Genomic DNA, 19,517 nt, shown 5'->3' with positions numbered 1-19,517 from the left:
AATGTCTAGTTGAGGGAAAAAAATTGAAGTATACCATCGCTTTTAGGAGGCAATCTGAGCACTGTGTTTACTGATAATTTGTGGGTTAGGAACTGTTGTATCCTAGATTGATCATCAGCACACACTCAGCTACTGAGAATCTGAGATTGAGGTAGTGAAGTGGCACTTCTGTAGCTGTTCAAAAGACTTAGTGACAGCACATCAGCTTATTCATTGTGGGTGAAATCTACTTCCCTAGTTTTCAGCCTTGTCTTCACTGGGGAATAAAAGGTGTGTTATTAACTCATGTTGGCTAACTTGAGGTAAAATCTTAGTGATTACAAGGCAGTTTGTAGTTTTCAAGCAAGTTATTGGTTCAAGTTTTGAGAGATCTGGGGGTGAGTAGGAGAGATAACCCCCCCCCCCCTTCACAACTCCCAGCCCATGTCAAAAGTATTAGGCTGGATTACAGACCTCCTGTAACAGATAGACTGAGTAGAAGCTGAAGTCCTGCCACACCATTTGAGCAGATCCCATGGCTATCCTTTTTGATGTTCTAAGCTGCTGCTGGAATGGACAGTGTGAGCAGTCTTTAAAGGCAAATAGGACCTTGGACTGTGCGCCTGTAATGAACTGATAGTTGATGGAGGGTGTAGAGCCAGCTGTGTGCAGGGGAGGGGGACAGATGCTGGGCACTGTGGGCTAGAGCCGAGCCAGCTGTGTGCTGGGGGAAGGGTCAGGAGCCAGCTGTGTGCAGGGAGGGGGAGAGGCACTGTGGATGCTGCTGAGAGGTTAAGCCAAGCCCAGACCTGTGTGAGAAGGGGAGAAGCTGGCGGTGAGTCTCACAGCATTCAGCCCTTAGACTCTTTCCTGCACCCTGGGGAGGAGTCAGGTGTCCCCTGGCAGAAATCTGGAGTGGGGCAAATGATCCCGCCCACGCTCTGATCAGTGATTCTGGAATGAAGAGCCATTTCATGAAAAACAGTGGCAATTTCTGGAAAACATTGTCCCTGCTCATGAACAAATCGAATAAGACTCTGAGGTTTCACACTTCTTTGAAAATCAGGAACAGATTCTTTCAATGGTGGCTATAGTCTAGCAAGCTCCTTAAAGTAGTGCTTCTTCCTGACAGCAACACTCCTGTCTTGCCTTGTGCTGGTAGCTGTTTCTTTTCATCAAAGTGTTTCTTTCTCTGGGGCACTGTGACATCTGGATGAGGAAGTTTGCCATGACAGCTGAGAAAAAGATTGAAGGCTGGTTGTCATCAGTGTACTAATGATATTGGAGCCCAAGGACAATACACATGAAGTCTTTGCAGGACAATGAGCAATTGCCCATCACTTTGCAACCCCCTACCAGGTCATATTATATGGTTTAGGAGCATTTTGAGGCCAGTAATTTTGAAAGCTTGCTGTTAGATTCAGAAGGATGAACAGATCAGTTTGATCTCAGTCCACAGCCATGAGGAAATCATCCACTAGTGCTACCAAAGCTATGTGCCCGGTGGTCTTCACTGAATTTCACTAGCAGTGATGGGTAAGGGTCCGACTCATGTGGTATCCTGGATGTTCCTCAAGGCATCTAGAGCACCAAAATCTGTTCAGGACAGTGAGGTGGCCCTGCTTTTTTTTCTAGGTTTGTTATCCTGGGGAACCAAGAAACTGTTCCTATATAGCTGATTTCTTTTTAATTTTTTTTAATCAGTGAAGAGACATATGTAGAGATTTCACAACTGGTGGGACTTGTGTTAAAAGATTTCAGTAATGTGAATTGTTGCAAGGATGAATTGGCCTATTTAAAAAGCAATGGAAAAGTATTTTTCTCTTCTTCATTCAAGAAATGTGATATATGCAAGAGTTTGTCTGAGGAAAAAGAAATCTTTAGTGGTAGAAAGACACATAAGATTTAATGGGCTCCTCTTTATAGCAAGTGAGGAATACATCAGATGAAACTTAAATTAATTTTCCTTTATCTTCTCATCCTTTCCTGAGTACATTTATCTTCAAAAGAGGAGGAAGAGGAAAGATGAATTTCAGAGAATTAATTCTGAGTTTGCAGTTCCCATCTGTGAAAAAGCTGCTAAAAATTCAAATAATTCAACTTTAGGACTCATCCGGATACCATTACCTTAGGGAGGAGCACAAGGTGTGACAGGGGCTAGGTATATTCAAGAGTTCGAGGAGGTTTAAATACTTCTGCAAGGGGTCAGGACAAGTTAACAAAAAGCATTTTTGAATTAGTTACTGCTTCACTGGATGAATATATGAAGCCCATATTTCAAAGAAAATGCAGACTCTACAATGGCTGGCAAAGGGCAAATACAAGCCTGGAAGTAGACAGGTCAAATAATGTTTGTGGAGCCAAAAGTTCCATGAATTTTGTCATTTCTTCTGGTTCACTAATAATTCACGAACCAGGCTTGGTACTTGCAAGGTCTATTTGGAATTTAACATTTGAAAGCAGTTACCAAATATTTCAGAAGAATGAGCTTTGGGTTATGGGTTGTTTGTGAATTGTTTACAAACTGTTGATTTCAGTTGTTCCCTATTGATTATTTGCGGTGTGTCATTGATCATATAGTATTGTTTCTGCTTCCAGATTAGTTAAAAGAAATACTGAATAGCACACTTCCAGCAAAAGTTTGGGCAACTTTCAGGTTATGCAGACATTTTCATGAATTCCTACTGGTAACTGAATATTCATGAAGAATGAACAGTGTGATACCATGAATACAATAATGCTTATATTTGTATACATGTTTAAAACTTTGTGGAACTGATATGAAACTTAGATGTGCACATTAGAATATATATTCATGAGTTTGAAATTAAAACAGTAAAAGCTAAAGAGTTGGAGGCTGGGCTTTGGGGACTGCAACATTGTTCCCCTTCAGCCTCACTGAGCTTAAGTGGAAAAGATATTCTCTTGTGGTAAAGCCTCCTCAAAGGATTTATGAGGCTGGCCATGACAAGGGCTGTCCTTGGTAGCACAGCTCAGGGGAGCCCTGCTTCTGGAGACTAAGCAGGGGACCACCAAGGACTAGAGCTAGTGTGGAGGCACAGGTTTCTGCATACTAATGGCTCTGGCCTTCTGTGGATACCCCATAATTTCCACAGATGCCTAGGTAACTCATGTTTTGGAGTGGGTCCTGTGACCTATTCCGGGGAGTTGGGAGGCAAGTCTTGAACCCCTGATGGAATGATAGGGCAGGAATTCTGAGTGGAGAGTGCTTTGGAGACTTATTTCTCGTAAACTCACACTGTGGGGTGGTCACTGTGGCATACCATGATGAGATGCTCTTGAGATTTGGCGTTTGTTTAAAACAAGTGACCTTACATATTCAATGCCACTCATACTGCTTCAAAGAAGAAGAAATGATGCTCCAAAGCCTCAAATGTTTGTGAGACCAGTTGAAGGGTAATTCACTTTCTCTCAGATCATGGGAGATTTGTCTGCAATCCAATGTTATATACTCCAATTATTGATATGAACTTCTGCAGAATTCTGATGAGTGCCAAATAATAAGGCAACATGAATAATTGTTTTCATCTGTATGTAGAGAATATCTTGCTGGGATTACAAAGTATTATCAGTTCTCTCAAGATTGCTTACTGCCAGCTGTTGTGTTGTTCCTTTGCTCTTAAACAGCACAGTCCTTTGGCCCCGTGCCTACCTAATCATTGTTTAATGCTTAGAAAGATGCAATCTTACATTTGAGGCAGTCTTTTCAGGCAGTAAAAAATACCAACCGATTTGCATGCGGTTGGAATAATTGGAAAAATAGAAAAGCAGAAGAAAATGATGTGCAAACAGCATTGTGCTTTATGAAGCTGAAAAAATACCATATACCTAATCGAATTACAACGAAGACTTAGGAAGCTTAAAGATGTTTATACAGCAAAGCACATGGTCTGTCAGTTTCACATACTGTAGAGTGATTATAGTTCCTACCTTCTTCTCCTGCTTTCTCGCCTGGCAAATACGCACAACACTGTAAGTGGAAAGAAACATATCTTCTAAAATTAAAAACAAATTGACAAAATCTTCTGCCAGTAAATAGTTTTAAGATGGTAAAAATGATTTTTAATCCTCACTAAAATAAATGTCTGGTGTACTGATGTCAGTCTCATGATGAAGATCCTGCAACCCTTTATGGAAATAGTTCCATCGAAACCAATGAGATAGTGGGGGAAATTTTCAAAGGCACAGATAGTAGCTAGGTGCCTAACTCACATTGGCTTATGCTAATATTCATTGTGACATGAACAGCAATTTTTAGAGATTCAAGGTTTAGTATATTGGCTTTTCTAAAGTCACGTTGGGATGAAACTTGAGATATAGTAGAACTTCAGAGTTATGAACACCAGAGTTACAAACTGACCAGTCAATCACTTGGAACCGGAAGTATACAATCAAGCAGCAGCAGAGAACAAAAAGAAAAAAAATACAGTACAGTATTGTGTTTAAACGTAAACTACTAAAAAAATCAAGGGAAAGCAACATTTTTCTTCTGCATAGTAAAGTTTCAAAGCTGTATAAGTCAATGTTCAGTTGTAAACTTTTGAAAGAACAACCATAACGTTTTGTTCAGAGTTATGAACATTTCAGAGTTACGAACAATCTCCATTCCCGAGGCATTTGTAACTCTGAGGTTCTACTGTATAAGTTGTCACACAAGCCAGTCCCAATGTTAAATTGTCCCTAATCGAGTCTGGCAGAGGAGTCTGTGACTGGCACACTTCTGCCCAAGGTCAATTCTTGGCTGAAGTTTCAGCCCTTTGGGCTACTTTCAGTCTGCTCTGATCTGGCATAGGAGCCCTGCAGGTGCAGTAGCAGGGTCAAGGGAGTGCAAAACTGATGATATATTCTGTGCAGATTAGCCACATTCCAGGCTCTAGCCCAGTGAGAGTCAAGAGTGCCAAGCACCTTTCAGAATCAGGCCCAGTGGTATTTCAAAATATATGAAAATAAACCTCAGGGAGGATAAGTTAACAAAATGGTTTGTTAAGCTAAACGTCATTTCATGGTCATAAAGGAAGCAGACTGAGAGAGCGACTTGAGATATGATTTAGTTACAGTAAAAAGGAAAGATGACCTAATCAGTGAGAGGCTTTCTTTTTAATGGAAAGTACTCTGGAATAATATGCCCATTTCATCAGAATGTATCAAACCAAGCTTCATCAGCTGCAGATTACTGCACAATAGCGCAATCATACTTAGAATGTTGGTCAAGATGAAAAAAGTTGGAGGAATTATTCAGTGGAATTACAGGAAGGATTTGGTAGTTCATTTGACTATAAAAATGTTCAGTGTGTGGAACATTTTGGTTTAAGAATTGGGTTGCTTAGAGGAGTATTGAAACATAAGCTCTCGGTTTTCCCTAACGTATATTGAGTTCTAACGTAAAGATGTGGATTTCACTGCATTTAGTAATGTTAAATTTTGGAGGCTTAATTTATACCACTGTAAATCTGGAGTAACTCCAGTGAAATAAATGGAGTTGCGCTGAGGTGGCTGGCTCTAAAGGCTTGTCTACGCGGCGCCGGCAGCACATGTCAGAGGAATGTGATTTGTAAAGTGCACTAATGTGCTGCACTTTAACTGCCCTGTGTAGAACATGCTGCCGTGCTCTAAAAGATGCCTACTTTGCATTAACATAGTCCAGTTTGAAATGTGACTATATCAACGTGAACTAGGTATTTTTTACACTACGTCTGCACTGGATCCTAGGGGTGTGATTCTACTGATCATGTACACATATTCATGCTTGCTCATCAAGCTAGCATGGGTATAAATAGCAGTGTAGTTACAGTATCCTGCATAGTGTCAGCAGAGGCATGGCTTAGCCAGGCCAAGTACATATGCACCAGTTTCAGGTGGGTTAGTACTTGGCATGTCTCAGTCATGACTCTGCTGACAGTGCCTGTGCTACCATGACTACAATGTTATTTATACTCACAGTAGCTTGACAGGAGCTAGTGGGAGCATGTGTACGTGATCAGGAGAATCACAGTCAGAGCTTGTAGTGTAGACGTAGCCATAGATTGCACCAGCAGAGTCTACATGAGGTGGTTAGAGTGCAACATGTTAGAGCGCTATGCTAAGGTGTAGCATAGTTCGAGTGTACAGGGGAAAGATGGTCCAGGAGTTAGGGCAGTAACCTTGTACTTGGGAGATCTGGGTTCATGTCTCTGTTCCGCTACAGACTTCCTGTATGACCTTGGGTGAATTGCTTAGCCTCTGGGTATCTCATCTCTAAAAAGGGGATCATCGTGCATCCCTGCTTCACAGAGGTGTTATAAGAATAAACACATAAAAGATTGTGTAGTGCTCAGATACTACAATAGTAGGGACTTGTGATGGGGTGGACTAAGCCCAGAGGCCCCTTGCTGGAGGCCTCAGTGTCCTACCACACCCATCCCAGGAGAGGAACAGAAGAGGCGTCCTCCAAGCAGCCTAGAGTGGCTGTAGGGAGCAGTCAATCAGGGCTTAGAAAGGTCATATAAAAGGAGCTGCAGAGACACAATTGGCTCGTTGCTAGAGCTAGAGGAGTGCAGATGGTGCTCCTGGATGGCCAAAGGGAACTGCAGCACCACGAACAGCTCAGTGCTGGCAGGGACTAGGGAAGGGAGGAACAGCTCCTGGCTGGCTGCTGGGCCTGAACTTAGCTGAGCCCTGAGGTAAGGGTGAAGCTTTGGCGAAGGCTGGGGCTGCAGGGAAGTGGCCCAGGGAACTGAAAGCAGTGTAGTTAAAGGGACACGGCAGCATGTGGCTGCTATTCTTAGGGTCACTGGGCTGGGACTTGGAGTAGTGAGCAGGCCTGGGTCCTCCCCTAGGCCACGGGAGAACTGGTCTACAATCGGACAGCAATAAACCCCCAGAAGGGGAACTGAACTACTTAGTAGCCCAGCTGGAGAGCTGGGGCAAGAATGGACCAAGAGAGCGAAACCATTGCCTCCAGGGAGGAAGCCCAGGGGGTATGGCCCAATACCAGGGCTGGGACTATTTAAAGACCGCAGAAACACCTGACCAGAAGGGGGTGCTTGCGAGATGTGGGTGCCATGCTGTTACAGGACCATCTAAGTATCTAAGGTTCACCCCCTTGAAGTGCCAGCAGCACCAGTGTCACTAGGATTCCCACCAGTTATTCTCAAGGACCACATGTTCTGGCTTGTGCTAACCCTTGTACAGAAGCAGGTAGCCTCCCATGCCTCCCTCTCATCTTTATGCTCAGGAAGCCAGAATCTTACCTGTAGCATGTGTAATAATGCTGGAATTGTGATGAGGATCTAAGAGATTTATTGTTCATGCCGTGACATTTTCCTAATGTAGGAGGACCAGATGTCCCGATTTTATAGGGACAGTCCCAATATTTGGGGATTTTTATTATATAGGCGCCTGTTACCCTTTACTCCCGTCCCAATTTTCATACTTGCTACTATCCTAGTGGGGCCCAATTGTAAACTTATTAGTTAAGCAAAACTACTGATCAGTTGGCTGGTTTTATATGGCCACTAAAGAACCAGGCACTCTACTGCTAGTGGGGCACATGTATTTGCATGTGCCTGGCAACAGGTACTGATCAGATAGCTATACAATATCTGTACATTTTTAGGGTTACGATCGGGGATTGACTGTGGTGAGGAGAGGAAAATCTGTGGTACACTCTATCCTCAAACTAAACTCCTTTTACTTGAGTTGCCAAAACAAAACACCAGAAGGAGAGCTGTTCCCAACGGATTGTGCAGGTTTTCTTAAAGTGATCATCCCTCTTCTTTCTTGTGTGCTTTAATAAACATTTAAATGGATATCCGTGTTGACATTGAAATGCTCATCATTAGGTTTCAGAATCAACTTGCTGTTGAGATGAATGGGTCAGTTCACACTTCTTAATCCTGTTGTTTCATACTGTCTGTAGACTCAGGCAGACATTACTACATCCACTATAATTTGGTTCATAACCTGAAAGTTTTAGGTTTTCAATCATCAGGGCTCCTCAGGGAGCTGGGTTATCTCATGCTCCTCATAAGTCCACAGGTCTAGAGCGGGGTTATGCTTCGGGTCAGCTGTAGCCCTCGATCAGCTTCTCTCCCAGCTGGCCCCTTTCTACTCAGTCCTTTTACCTCTGAGCTAGGAGAGGTTAGCAGGCAGAAGCAGTGTTGCTGCTGCTGTTGTCATCATCTCTGGGAGTTCCTCTCTGCAATTGAGTCCTGATGGTTTTTATCAGTCCCAGGTGCTTGTTGGTCAATTAACTGCTGACATGAACTCATTCCCTTAAAATTTGCTCCTTGTGGGTAGGCTGGGCCATGATTCCTCTGAAAGGGGCCAGCAACCAACAACACCCACCTTGCTCAGAGAAACCCTCACATTAAATACTTCCCTCTCTGAGGAGAAGCAGGACCTCTCAACCTCTGAGGTGAATTGGGTGTTTTAAACTAATAGAGGAAGTGGCATCCATTCCTTGCTGAGATGGAGAGCACTGAATAGTCGCAATCTGTTTCATGGACCAGCAGTCAGGAGATGTTATGGGTGGCAAAAGGCACTTCTCTTTAGCAGATCTGTGGCTGTGCAATTGGTGAAGGGATAGAGGTCCATTGGTGGCCTTGGAAGGGAACTGTTCTTCAAAATGATCAAGAAGGAATGGATTGTGGAGCCAGAGATTCTCAGAGGGAGCAAGGAGGAAGAATACAGTTTGATAGCAAAAGAGGAGGCTTTACACAGGAAGGGAAGAAGTCAGATTTCAAGTGATACAAATTACAGATAAGGAAACAGACAAAAAAGACATTAGAGAAAGATGCTGAGAGTTTGGGATTTTGTACACCAAAGATTGTGTGGATTCTCCAGCACTGGCCATTTTAAAATTAGGATTGGATTTTTTTTTAAAGATATGCTCTAGTTTAAAAGGATTTGTTTCAGAGAAGTTCTCTGACCTGTGTTACACAGAAGGTCAGATTAGATGGATCACAGTGGTCCCTTCTGGCTGTGGAATCTATGAATTTCTTCCCCCTCTGGTTTCACTGCTGGATAAAGAGACCCGAGTGACCTCCCTGTTCCAATCCCAGTTTTGTCTGATGATGAATCACTAGCCTAGATGATCTGTGGCAAGATCAGGCTGGTTCATCTCTTGCTGAGTCAGTACAGATCTAACACACACACACACACACCCCTCACTGCACCCCACCAGCCAAAACCATTGGGACTTAATCGATCATTTTTGTAGCTTGTGCCAAAGAATAGTTCTAATCATAGAATATCAGGGTTGTTAATGAGTTAGGCCCTGGCTCAGCAAGGTTCTTAAACGCATGATAAGCGTTAAGTACGTGAATAGTTCCAGGTTAGGCACGTGCTTAAGCACTTTGTTGAATTGGGGGGGGATAGTCTGTAAATGGAGAGATACAGCGATGATTCTTCCTGCGACAGTTTTCTCAAAGTTGTATACTAGCCATAGTAACCGTAAAGGTGCTAGAGATCATGAAGTGGCCGTTTTCTCAACAACAAAAGGGGTGGGAGTGGGGAAGGGATAAAAAAGAGCCTTTTTATCCACTGAAGGAGAGAGTTTTGAAGCTGAAAGGAACAGTTCTGCTATGTGATTTATATATCAGTGAGTTATTTAAATTGTCCTGGGCTAGTAGTAAGGTGCATTAGGTACCAAATTACATAAACCTAAAATCACAGCATAATGCTGTAAAGAGGCCTGAGGGACCTAGAGAAGAATGAGCATGAACATTGGAATAGTCTGTTTGATGATCAAATCCCTGATTAAAAACACCTCCTCGGATCAAATGGCCTCCAGAGAAGAGAAAGAGAGAGTGAATCCTAATGTAGTGTACGTGCTACTTTAAATGATTATTTGCTTCCTGAAAGAGCTAGTCTGCAATTAGAGCACCAAAAAATCTTTCCAGAGAAAGAGAAGCTTGGGAATGTTCTATTTTCCCCACTTGTGCATTGTGCAGTACGTCAGCCTATCACTTCAATTAATTACTATATTTTTGTGCCTGTTTATTTTAGAGCAAACGGGCTATATATTCTTGTTAACTTACTTTCACAATCCTGACTGACATCAGTAAGTGAGAGATGTCACTTGTCTGTGGCTAGATAAAAACCTCACTGTAAAGAATTTTATTTTGTTTCAAAATTGCTGAATATAGCAAAAACTGATTCTTCTCTTTCTTACACTGTTTTTATACTATTGTCATTCCATTGGTTTCAACAGAGTTACAGCTGATTCACACTGATACGAGATGGGAATTGAACCCTATTTCAAGAACTACAGCATATCAAACTTTATTTAGTCCTTTATATATAATATACATTAAAGACTTGCTGGAAAACCTTGAATAACCTTCTAGTTCGAAATAATCCTGCTCATAGTATAATGTTGTTTAAGAACACATATTATAGTTATATTTGAAGAACAATTTTTGTGAGAAATCCCCTCTTTTCACTTGCTAATAACTGTCTGAAGAAAATCCTATTTTGGGCTGGACATTTCCATGTTTGTTTTTTTGTTTTTGTTTTTTGCGAAGTCCAAATATTTGGAAAATCTGAGCAAAATCACTTCAGCTGTTTTTAATAGGGCTGATCAATATTTTTCTGAGAGAATTTTTTTTTCAGTTGAAAAGTGGTGTTTTGACTGACATTTCTCACAGAAAGTGTCTGGTTTCCTTGAAATTTTTCAAATTGTGGTCAGAAAACTGAACATTTTTGGATCCAAGTGGGAATTTTTTTCAGTGTTCAGCCAGAATTTTTGACAGTTTTTGGATGGAAATTTGGTGAGAGAGAGACAAGCTTTCGAGCTTATACAGAACTGTTCTGTGTCTCTCACCAACAGAAGTAGGTCCAATAAAAGATAATGCCTCATCCACCTTGTCGCTTTAAAAATAATAATAATAATAATTTTCTGGGACGGGGGGGATAGTCCATTTTCTGAGTAGTGCTAGCATTTTCACCACTATGAAGGTGAAAAGACAAACGTTATCTGTCTTAAAAAAATTGCCAGTTTTTATTATGCACATAACTCTAAAGTGACTGAAGTTTGAAGCTTGTAGCTCAGCATGTACTTGTAGCTCTGCATGTACTTGTGATGTTATAACAAGGATTATGACTTTGCATGGAGAATGAGTAACAGTAGCTGATGAATTAGTCAGAGTCACAGAAGGCGCCACCAGATCTGACCGCCTGTATATCACAGGCCACTAAATGCCACCCCTGCACCAAACCCAACTACCAGAATTAGACTAAAGTATTACAGCCCTCAAAACTGTGTCCCACAGGCAAAGAACAGGAGAGACCATGGCACACCAATGCTCGAGGCTCCCGCAATGGCAGGAAATTGGTTTGGTGAGATGCACCCACCTGATGGTCATAGCAAATGACTCCTGTGCCCCATGCTTAAGAGGAAGGCAAATTAGTGAGGAATCATAATCCCATTTCATGGCAAATATCCTTAGTAATCAAGAACGAGGGAAGTGAATAAGGGATTAGATATACAGAGAAGATGAGCAGATTGTTTTCTATCTAGAATGCTTTTCAAAGTCCTTTAGAAGTCTCACTTGATGCTGCTTGCACCATTACAAGCCCATGCTTGGGTTCCTTGGTTTTGTATAAGATGACAGTGATTAAACAGTGGGAATAAATGTGAAGCAATAGCCCAGTTTGCCAAGCAGCATCCAACCACATTTGTTCAGCATGTGTCAAGCTGCAACCCATTCAGATGCTTGGGCTAGGGAGATGTGAGACCCATCTATTGTACCAGATTCTGCTCTAAGAAATTGAAGTGACTGGGAGTTGTACAGTTTTACACATGCAAGTGAAAGTGTGATTTGGTCCTGAAACTGTATAACTGGCTTAACGGGGAGTGCAAAGGTTAATTTTCTTTAAAGGATGGAAGCCTTTAGAAGCTGAGACAGGTCTACAATCAAACTGCTTTAGCTCCAACACAACAGGTAACTTTAGGGACTGATAGAGAAACTACGTAGAGCAAGAGAGAAATGGAGAACTGAAGAATAAAAGGCCACATAGTTAGGATATGTAAAACACTGAGAAGTCGATCTTCAGTGTTTAACTTCAAGATTAACTTCACATGCACAAGTTCAAGGAGGTTGGGTCAATATCACCTGCAGAGGTCACTCATGAAATGGAAACAAAAAGGTGCAAAGCATTTTTAGTGCTGAATTTCTCCAAGCGTGGAACACAGGTTTCTTGTATCTCTTTGATTCCATGCAAAAGGGCTTGGTAGGGATCAGAGATCTTGAGATCATCAGTATCTTCTGTACAAATGCACTTACATGCCTCTTTCTAGTCACTGAACTTTTGAAAAGGATAATTGATAAGTGAACATTGTGAGGATGAACTGCACAGTCCTTGCCTTCTTTTCCTGCTGATCTTTCCTTCGGGGGGTTTAAACATCAGGCGTATTATTCACCCATGGGGAGAGAGCCCATACAGAACATTTTCTTTCTGGATCTAAGGCTCTCAGGAAGCCTGGTCTTCTCAAACACCTCTGCTCTCCTGGGTGACTTACCCCCTCTGGAATTCTACCTTTAGTGGGTGTGATTCGTTTAATCCAAAGATAAGATATTTCTTGTGTGTGTGCAATCTGAAATAGATGAGCAAATGGTTCTGGAAAACTGCACATGGAAGATGGGTTTTGAATCAAATAAGTTCCAAGTCACACTGCAAAGTCTCTTAATTATAATAGACAGTTATGGGGATATCTTGGGCCAGAATTGCTGTTGGCTTAACTCCACTGATATCAGTGGAATTACAGCAGTAGGGAAGTTGGCCCCTGTTATCTCTGGACTGGGCAGTTAATTTGATTGTTATAATTTAAAAAAAAAGTGGGAGAGGGGGTTGTCAAATTAAAAATCCCATTCCTATCTGAAAAATATAGACACAAGTAACACATAAGATCAGTATAACTGAAAGTGCTAAGAGAAAAAAGAGAACTTTTCTCTTGTTTTGTTTTGTTTTGCATTTTAATTACCTTGAACATTTGACAGAACTTCCTCACAGTTTTCTCCATATAGTCAATTACCTAGTCAGTCTTTCCTTTGCTGAAAACACCTTTACCAACAGAAACAGGGAAGAAAAAAAATTGTAATTTAAAAAGATTTTTTAAAAACACATGCTATTTAAAGGTTAGGAACTCATTGCTATGATATGTCAAGGGTGAAATTCTGTTTCCAGTGAAGTCCCTAGCAAAACGCCCATTGACTTCAGTGGGCTGGGATTTCACTTCAAGGGTTTAGTAAGATTCAAAAAAGGATTCAACGTTGTTATGGGTTAATGAGAAAACCCACGTTAATTTAGGGCTTGTCTACATGCCCATAGTGTAGAGCACTATGGGTATGTGAGTTGCAGTGCATAATAAAGTATTATGCTATAACTACCCTGTGTAGAATCTGCTAGCATGAACTAAAAGGTACCTAGTTCATGTTAATGTAGTCCTGGTTGACTAGCAGCAAATTATTACCTTCCTCCCTGGGAAGAAGGAGGAAATAGGGGAGGAATTGTGAATCAGAGTGCATCACTAGTTGCAATGCATCTCAGGATATCAGAACTGCTCCTGAGATGGTATAGCTATGCACTATTCTTTGCTCAGGACTGTGCCTAAGATCAGAATCCATCCTTGCTGATTTGGCTGCACTTCTGCTAATAAGCTTGTTTACTACTTCACTGTTCACAGAAAGGAAGCCCAAAAGGTCTATGCCCTTAAAATGCAAACAGCTGCTTAAACAGAGGGCCAGATTCTGCCCTCATTACTCGTATTGAGCAGTATCTTACTGTTATGATCTGTGTGGTTCCCAGTCAGCGGCTCACTACCAACCAACCAGCTGGAGAGACTATGAAACCTAAAGCTACATCAGTAAGGCTTCCCTGTGGCCCTGATTGAAGGAACACTGGAACCTCTGATTGGCTTCAGGGCTTCATATTTAAACCCAAAGAGAGAGACAAGAAGGCCAGGCAACTGGGTAAATTCCTGGGTGGCTGCTACATTGGACTCTGTTTTCTCTGCTTTCGTGCCTGACTCCTGAGCCTGGCTTTTCTGACTTGTCCCTGGATCCTACTCTCCTGACTTGTTCCTGGTTCCTGACTTTCTGCCTTGTTCCTGAGCGCTGACCCTTGGTTTGACTGGCAGTTATGGCTCTGCCTCTTGGCTCTGACCCTTGGCTTGATTCCTAACTCCGATTCCTTCTGTGACCACTAGGTTTGATGACCCAAGCCCCAGTCATGACACTTGCTACATGAACAGCAGGAGGATACTCAAGAGAAATACTCCCTGACTAATGTATTTCTTACAGAATCTGGCCCCAAATGTTTCATAATCTGTGCCCATTTGTGAATGATTGTGGACCAGATTCTGCCACATGTTATTCTGTGACTAGTTCCATTGAAATCAATGGGACTGGGTTACTCATGGGGTAAGGTCCCACTCAACAGAAGAATATGATATTGTGTGAGCAAAATATGGGCCAAATACTGATGGCCTTAGGGTATGTCTACACTACGGGATTAATCCGAATTTATATAATTCGGATTTGAAAAACAGGTTGTATAAAGTCGAAATGTATGCGGCCACACTAAGCACATTAATTCGGTGGTGTGTGTCCAAGTACCGGGGCTAGCGTCGATTTCTGCACCGTTGCACTGTGGGTAGCTATCCTATAGTTCCCGCAGTCTCCCGCGCCCATTGGGATGGTGGGTTAAGATCCCAGTGCCTGATGGGACAAAAAACATCGTCGCAGGTGGTTCTGGGTACAGCCTCACCTCCTCCCTCCCTCCTCCCTCCCTGCATGAAAGCAACAGACGGCAGACAACCATTTTCGCGCCTTTTTTCCTGGGTGGGTGAACACTGCAGACTCCATACCACGGCAAGCATGGAGCCCGCTGAGCTCAAGACAGCAGTCATGAACATTGTAAACACCTCATGCGTTCTCGTGGAGTTTATGCTCAGCCAGGACCAGAAAAACGAGGCGAGGAGGCAGCGGCGGCGGCAGCGCAGCGACAAGCATGATGAGGACATTGACATGGACATGGACACGGACACGGATACAGAATTCTGTGAAACCACGGGCCCCGGTGCTTTGGAGATCATGTTGTTAATGGGGCAGATTCTATCCATGGAACGCCGATTCTGGGCAAGGGAAACAAGCACAGACTGGTGGGACCGCATAGTGTTGCAGGTCTGGGACGATTCCCAGTGGCTGCGGAACTTTCGCATGCGTAAGGGCACTTTCATGGAACTTTGTGACTTGCTGTCCCCTGCCCTGAAACGCCAGAATACCAAGATGAGAGCAGCCCTCACAGTTGAGAAGCGCGTGGCGATAGCCCTGTGGAAGCTTGCAACGCCAGACAGCTACCGGTCAGTCGGGAATCAATTTGGAGTGGGCAAATCTACTGTGGGGGCTGCTGTGATGCAAGTAGCCAAAGCAATCACTCAGGTGCTGCTACGAAAGTTAGTGACTCTGGGAAATGTGCAGGCTATAGTGGATGGTTTTGCTGCAATGGGATTCCCTAACTGTGGTGGGGCGATAGACGGAACCCATATCCCTATCTTGGCACCGGAGCACCAAGCCACCGAGTACATAAACCGCAAGGGGTACTTTTCAATGGTGCTGCAAGCACTTGTGGATCACAAGGGACGTTTCACCAACATCAACGCGGGCTGGGCGGGAAGGGTTCATGACGCTCGCGTCTTCAGGAACACTACTCTGTTTAAAGGGCTGCAGCAAGGGACTTACTTTCCGGATCAGAAAATAACCGTTGGGGATGTTGAAATGCCAATAGTTATTCTTGGGGACCCAGCCTACCCCTTAATGCCATGGCTCATGAAGCCGTACACAGGCAGCCTGGACAGGAGTCAGGAGCTGTTTAACTACAGGCTAAGCAAGTGCAGAATGGTGGTAGAATGTGCATTTGGCCGTTTAAAAGGTCGCTGGCGATCATTATTGACTCGCTCTGACCTCAGCCAAAGAAATCTCCCCATTGTTATTTCTGCTTGCTGTGTGCTCCACAATCTCTGTGAAAGTAAGGGGAAGACCTTTATGGCGGGGTGGGAGGCTGAGGCAAATCGCCTGGCTGCTGATTACGCGCAGCCAGACACCAGGGCACACCAGGAAGCGCTGTGCATCAGAGAAGCTTTAAAAACCAGTTTCATGACTGGCCAGGCTACAGTGTGAAATATCTGTTTGTTTCTCCTTCATGAAAACCCGCCCCCTTTATTGACTGATTTTCTGTAAGGAACCCACCCTCCCCCTTCCCCCAGCTTTCTTTCAAACCAAATAAAGTCACTATCATTTAAAAATCATTTATTCTTTATTAATAGATTAGAAAAAGAGGGAGGGAACCCGGGTGGTATTTGGGAGGAGGATTGCTGGGAAGGAAAAAGCCACAAAGAAAAGGTTAAAAAAATGACAGCCTTTTGCTTGGGCTGTCTACTGGGGTGGAATGGGAAGGTGTACGGAGCCTTTCCCCCCCCCCCCCGCGTTCTTACACGTCTGGGTGAGGAGGATACGGAACATGGGGAGGGGGGAGGGTGGAACAGGGGCTGAAGCGGCAGTCTGTTTTCCAGCAGCCGTTCCTGAAGCTCCACCAGACGCCGGAGCATGTCTGTTTGCTCACGCAGCAGCCCCAGCGTTGCATCCTTGCTCCTCTGGTCTTCCTGCCGCCACCTCTCATCTCGAGCGTCTCTCCTCTCCTCACGTTGGTCCCTCCTCTCCTCACGTTGGTCCCTCCTGTCCTCACGTTCACTGGCTTCTTTCCTATACTTTGAAACTGTTTCCTTCCACTCATTCAGATGAGCTCTGTCATTGCGGCTGGATTCCATAATTTCTGAAAACATCTCGTCTCGCGTTCTCTTCTTACGACGCCTTATCTGTGATAACCTTCGGGATGGAGGAGGGAGGCTTGAGGAATTTGCAGCTGCTGTAGGGAGGGGAAAAAAGAGAGAATTGTTTAAAAAGCTACATTTTGCAGAACAATGCTTATACTCTTTCAAGGTGACCAACACTATTCACATTACATAGCACATGTGATTTCTGTGCAAGGTCGCATTTTGCCTCTTAATGCTGACTGCCTGTGGCTTTGCTGCTAGAGATCACAGGTGTGGGCAACAGAATTCGGCTTGCATGCGGCCATGGTAAGCCATTGTTTTACAGCTTCTGCGCCCTCCTTTCCCACATACCAAGCATAGCCTGTAGAGTGCTGCGGTTTTTCTGTTAACATTCAGCAGCAGCAGAAAACAAACTAACCACCGCCCCCCTCTCGCCATGAATTCTCTGGGATGATCGCTGTACCCCTCCCCCCCACCGCGTGGCTGGTATCAGGGAAGATCCCTGCAGGCACCAAACTAACCACCCCCCCTGCCGCCGCCCCCCTCCCGCCATGAATTCTCTGGGATGATCACGGTACCCCTCCCCCCACCGCGTGGCTGGTAACAGGGAAGATCCCTGCTAGCCAAACGCGAAAAACTCAGGGCCAATTTCCCATCTGCGCTTGGCTAACTGCAGGGAAGGATTTATTTTCCGCCACAGGCAAACAGCCCAGTAGGAACGGCCACCTCTGTCCCCTTAATTAAGTTCCCGTATTTCAACCAGGTTACCAGGAGTGATATCACTCTCCTGAGGATTACACAACAAGATAAAGAACGGATGTTGCTTGAATGCCAGCAAACACCGGGACCATACGCTGCCAGGCTTTGTCAGGCAATGATACCAGATTACTTGCTGCAAGCATGGCGTGGTCAAGTGTCCTACCATGGAGGAGGGAATAAGGATGCACTGCCCAGAAACCTTGTGGCAAGGCTTTTGGAGTACCTCCAGGAGAGCTTCATGGAGATGTCCCTGGAGGATTTCCGCTCCATCCCCAGACACGTTAACAGACTTTTCCAGTAGCTGAACTGACCGCGAATGCATCCCAAGTCCTCAGGGCAAAGTAATCATTAAAAACCGTTTGCTTTTAAAACAAGTTTTATATTTTAAAAGGTAAACTCACCTGAGGTCCCTTCCATGGGGTCAGAGTCTTGGGTTCTGGCTTGGGAGGGTACTTCAGTCAGGGTGAGAAAAAGATCCTGGCTGTTGGGGAGAACGGAGTGCTGTGTGCTCTCTGCAAGCTCATCCTCCTCCTCCTCCTCCTCCTCTCCCCCATCGGCAGAATCCTCAGGCGTCGCTGATGACACTATCCCCGACCCAGAATCCACGATCACAGGTGGGGTAGTGGTGGCAGCCCCCCCTAGAATTGCATGCAGCTCGGCGTAGAAGCGGCATGTCCACGGCTCTGACCCGGAGCGACCGTTTGCCTCCTTTGTTTTTTGATAGGCTTGTCTGAGCTCCTTGACTTTCACGCGGCACTGCTCAGAGTCCCTATTGTGGCCTCTCTCCATCATGCCCTTGGAGATTTTTTCAAAAGTTTTTGCATTTCGTCTTTTAGAACGAAGTTCTGCAAGCACTGAATCCTCTCCCCATACAGCGATCAGATCCAGTACCTCCCTCACGGTCCATGCTGCTGCTCTTTTTCGATTATCAGCCTGCATGGTTACCTGTGCTGATGAGCTATCTGTGGTCACCTGTGCTCTCCACGCTGGGCAAACAGGAAATGAAATTCAAATGTTCGCGGGGCTTTTCCTGTCTACCTGGCCAGTGCATCCGAGTTTAGATTGCTGTCCAGAGCGGTCACAATGATGCACTGTGGGATAGCTCTCGGAGGCCAATACCATCGAATTGCGGCCACACTATCCCTAATTCGAAATGTTAAAATCGATTTTGGCGCTACTCCGCTCGTCGGGGTGGAGTACAGAAATCGATTTAAAGGGCCTTTTACATCGAAATAAATAGCGTCGTTGTGTGGACGGTTGCAGGGTAAATTCGAATTAAAGCTGATAAATCCGAATTAAAGTTGTAGTGTAGACCAGGCCTTACATTACCCTTCATTTAGGGCTTGTCTATGCCAACACTTAGTTCGTGGGGTATAAATCTACCCCAGACTAACCTGCTGCTCACTAAGTATCTGTGTGGACCCTGCTACCATGCACTAACAATTTCCCTAGTTTCTAGTTTAAAGAGCACTCTAGTTCATGTAGATAAATCTTTTGTCCCATTAGTTTAAATGAGTTTTTGGTATGAATAAGGGCATCAGAATCTGGCCTTTGGTGAATGCGCAGAGCAGATGTTGACTACAAATGCACGTGTCCATAATGTACATACACAGGAAAAATGTTCTCTGGTCTCATTTTTCATCAAAGTACTGTAAAAACCTGTCTTGCAAATTTACTAGCCCAACCACAAAATCTGCTCACTTTAGCCCCTTTATCATGATGATTGAGGATAATGAAAACAACGTAATAATATTTACACATGAAATGGGAAAAAATCACTTCAAATAAGTATGTGAATAGAATTTTGTAAGGCTGCTATAGTCAGTAGGCTTCATACTTAGTTAGCTGATTCTAGCAGATTTTAATTTCCATTGCCTATAAAGTATAGCTTTCCCTGAATTAGCTGTGTACATTGCTGGATTTGAGATGTTTGATTTTTTTTCTT

The 19,517-nt window shown here is 43.9% G+C and overlaps 2 protein-coding genes across 8 annotated transcripts in view; one reads left to right on the top strand and one right to left on the bottom strand.

The window, feature by feature from the left end:
* The window catches only part of GALNT18 (polypeptide N-acetylgalactosaminyltransferase 18), a 445,377-nt gene that overhangs the window by 235,370 nt on the left and 190,490 nt on the right, over positions 1–19,517 (top strand). The window lies entirely within an intron of this gene.
* Positions 16,278–19,020, bottom strand: LOC135983379 (SRRM2 protein homolog rsr-2-like). Its single transcript, XM_065594868.1, has 2 exons — positions 17,974–19,020; positions 16,278–16,905 (listed from the first exon to the last, which is right to left on the bottom strand). Exons 1-2 carry the CDS (start codon positions 18,509–18,511, stop codon positions 16,286–16,288), a joined length of 1,158 nt encoding a protein of 385 aa, XP_065450940.1. The 5' UTR covers positions 18,512–19,020; the 3' UTR covers positions 16,278–16,285.

The sequence above is a fragment of the Chrysemys picta genome, chromosome 4 (assembly GCF_011386835.1).
Source record: "Chrysemys picta bellii isolate R12L10 chromosome 4, ASM1138683v2, whole genome shotgun sequence".
Classification (NCBI taxonomy): Eukaryota; Metazoa; Chordata; order Testudines; family Emydidae; genus Chrysemys; species Chrysemys picta.
Note: the sequence above shows the minus strand (reverse complement) of the source record. Positions and strands in the feature narration are given on the sequence as shown.

Bases quoted from the DNA above. Each gene is read 5' to 3' on its own strand.
- LOC135983379 (XM_065594868.1), bottom strand. From the start codon at position 18,511: ATGCAGGCTGATAATCGAAAAAGAGCAGCAGCATGGACCGTGAGGGAG. The intron at 16,906-17,973 runs GTGAGTTTACCT...CCCTCCCTACAG, and splicing joins CCCCATGGAAGGGACCTCAG to CAGCTGCAAATTCCTCAAGC.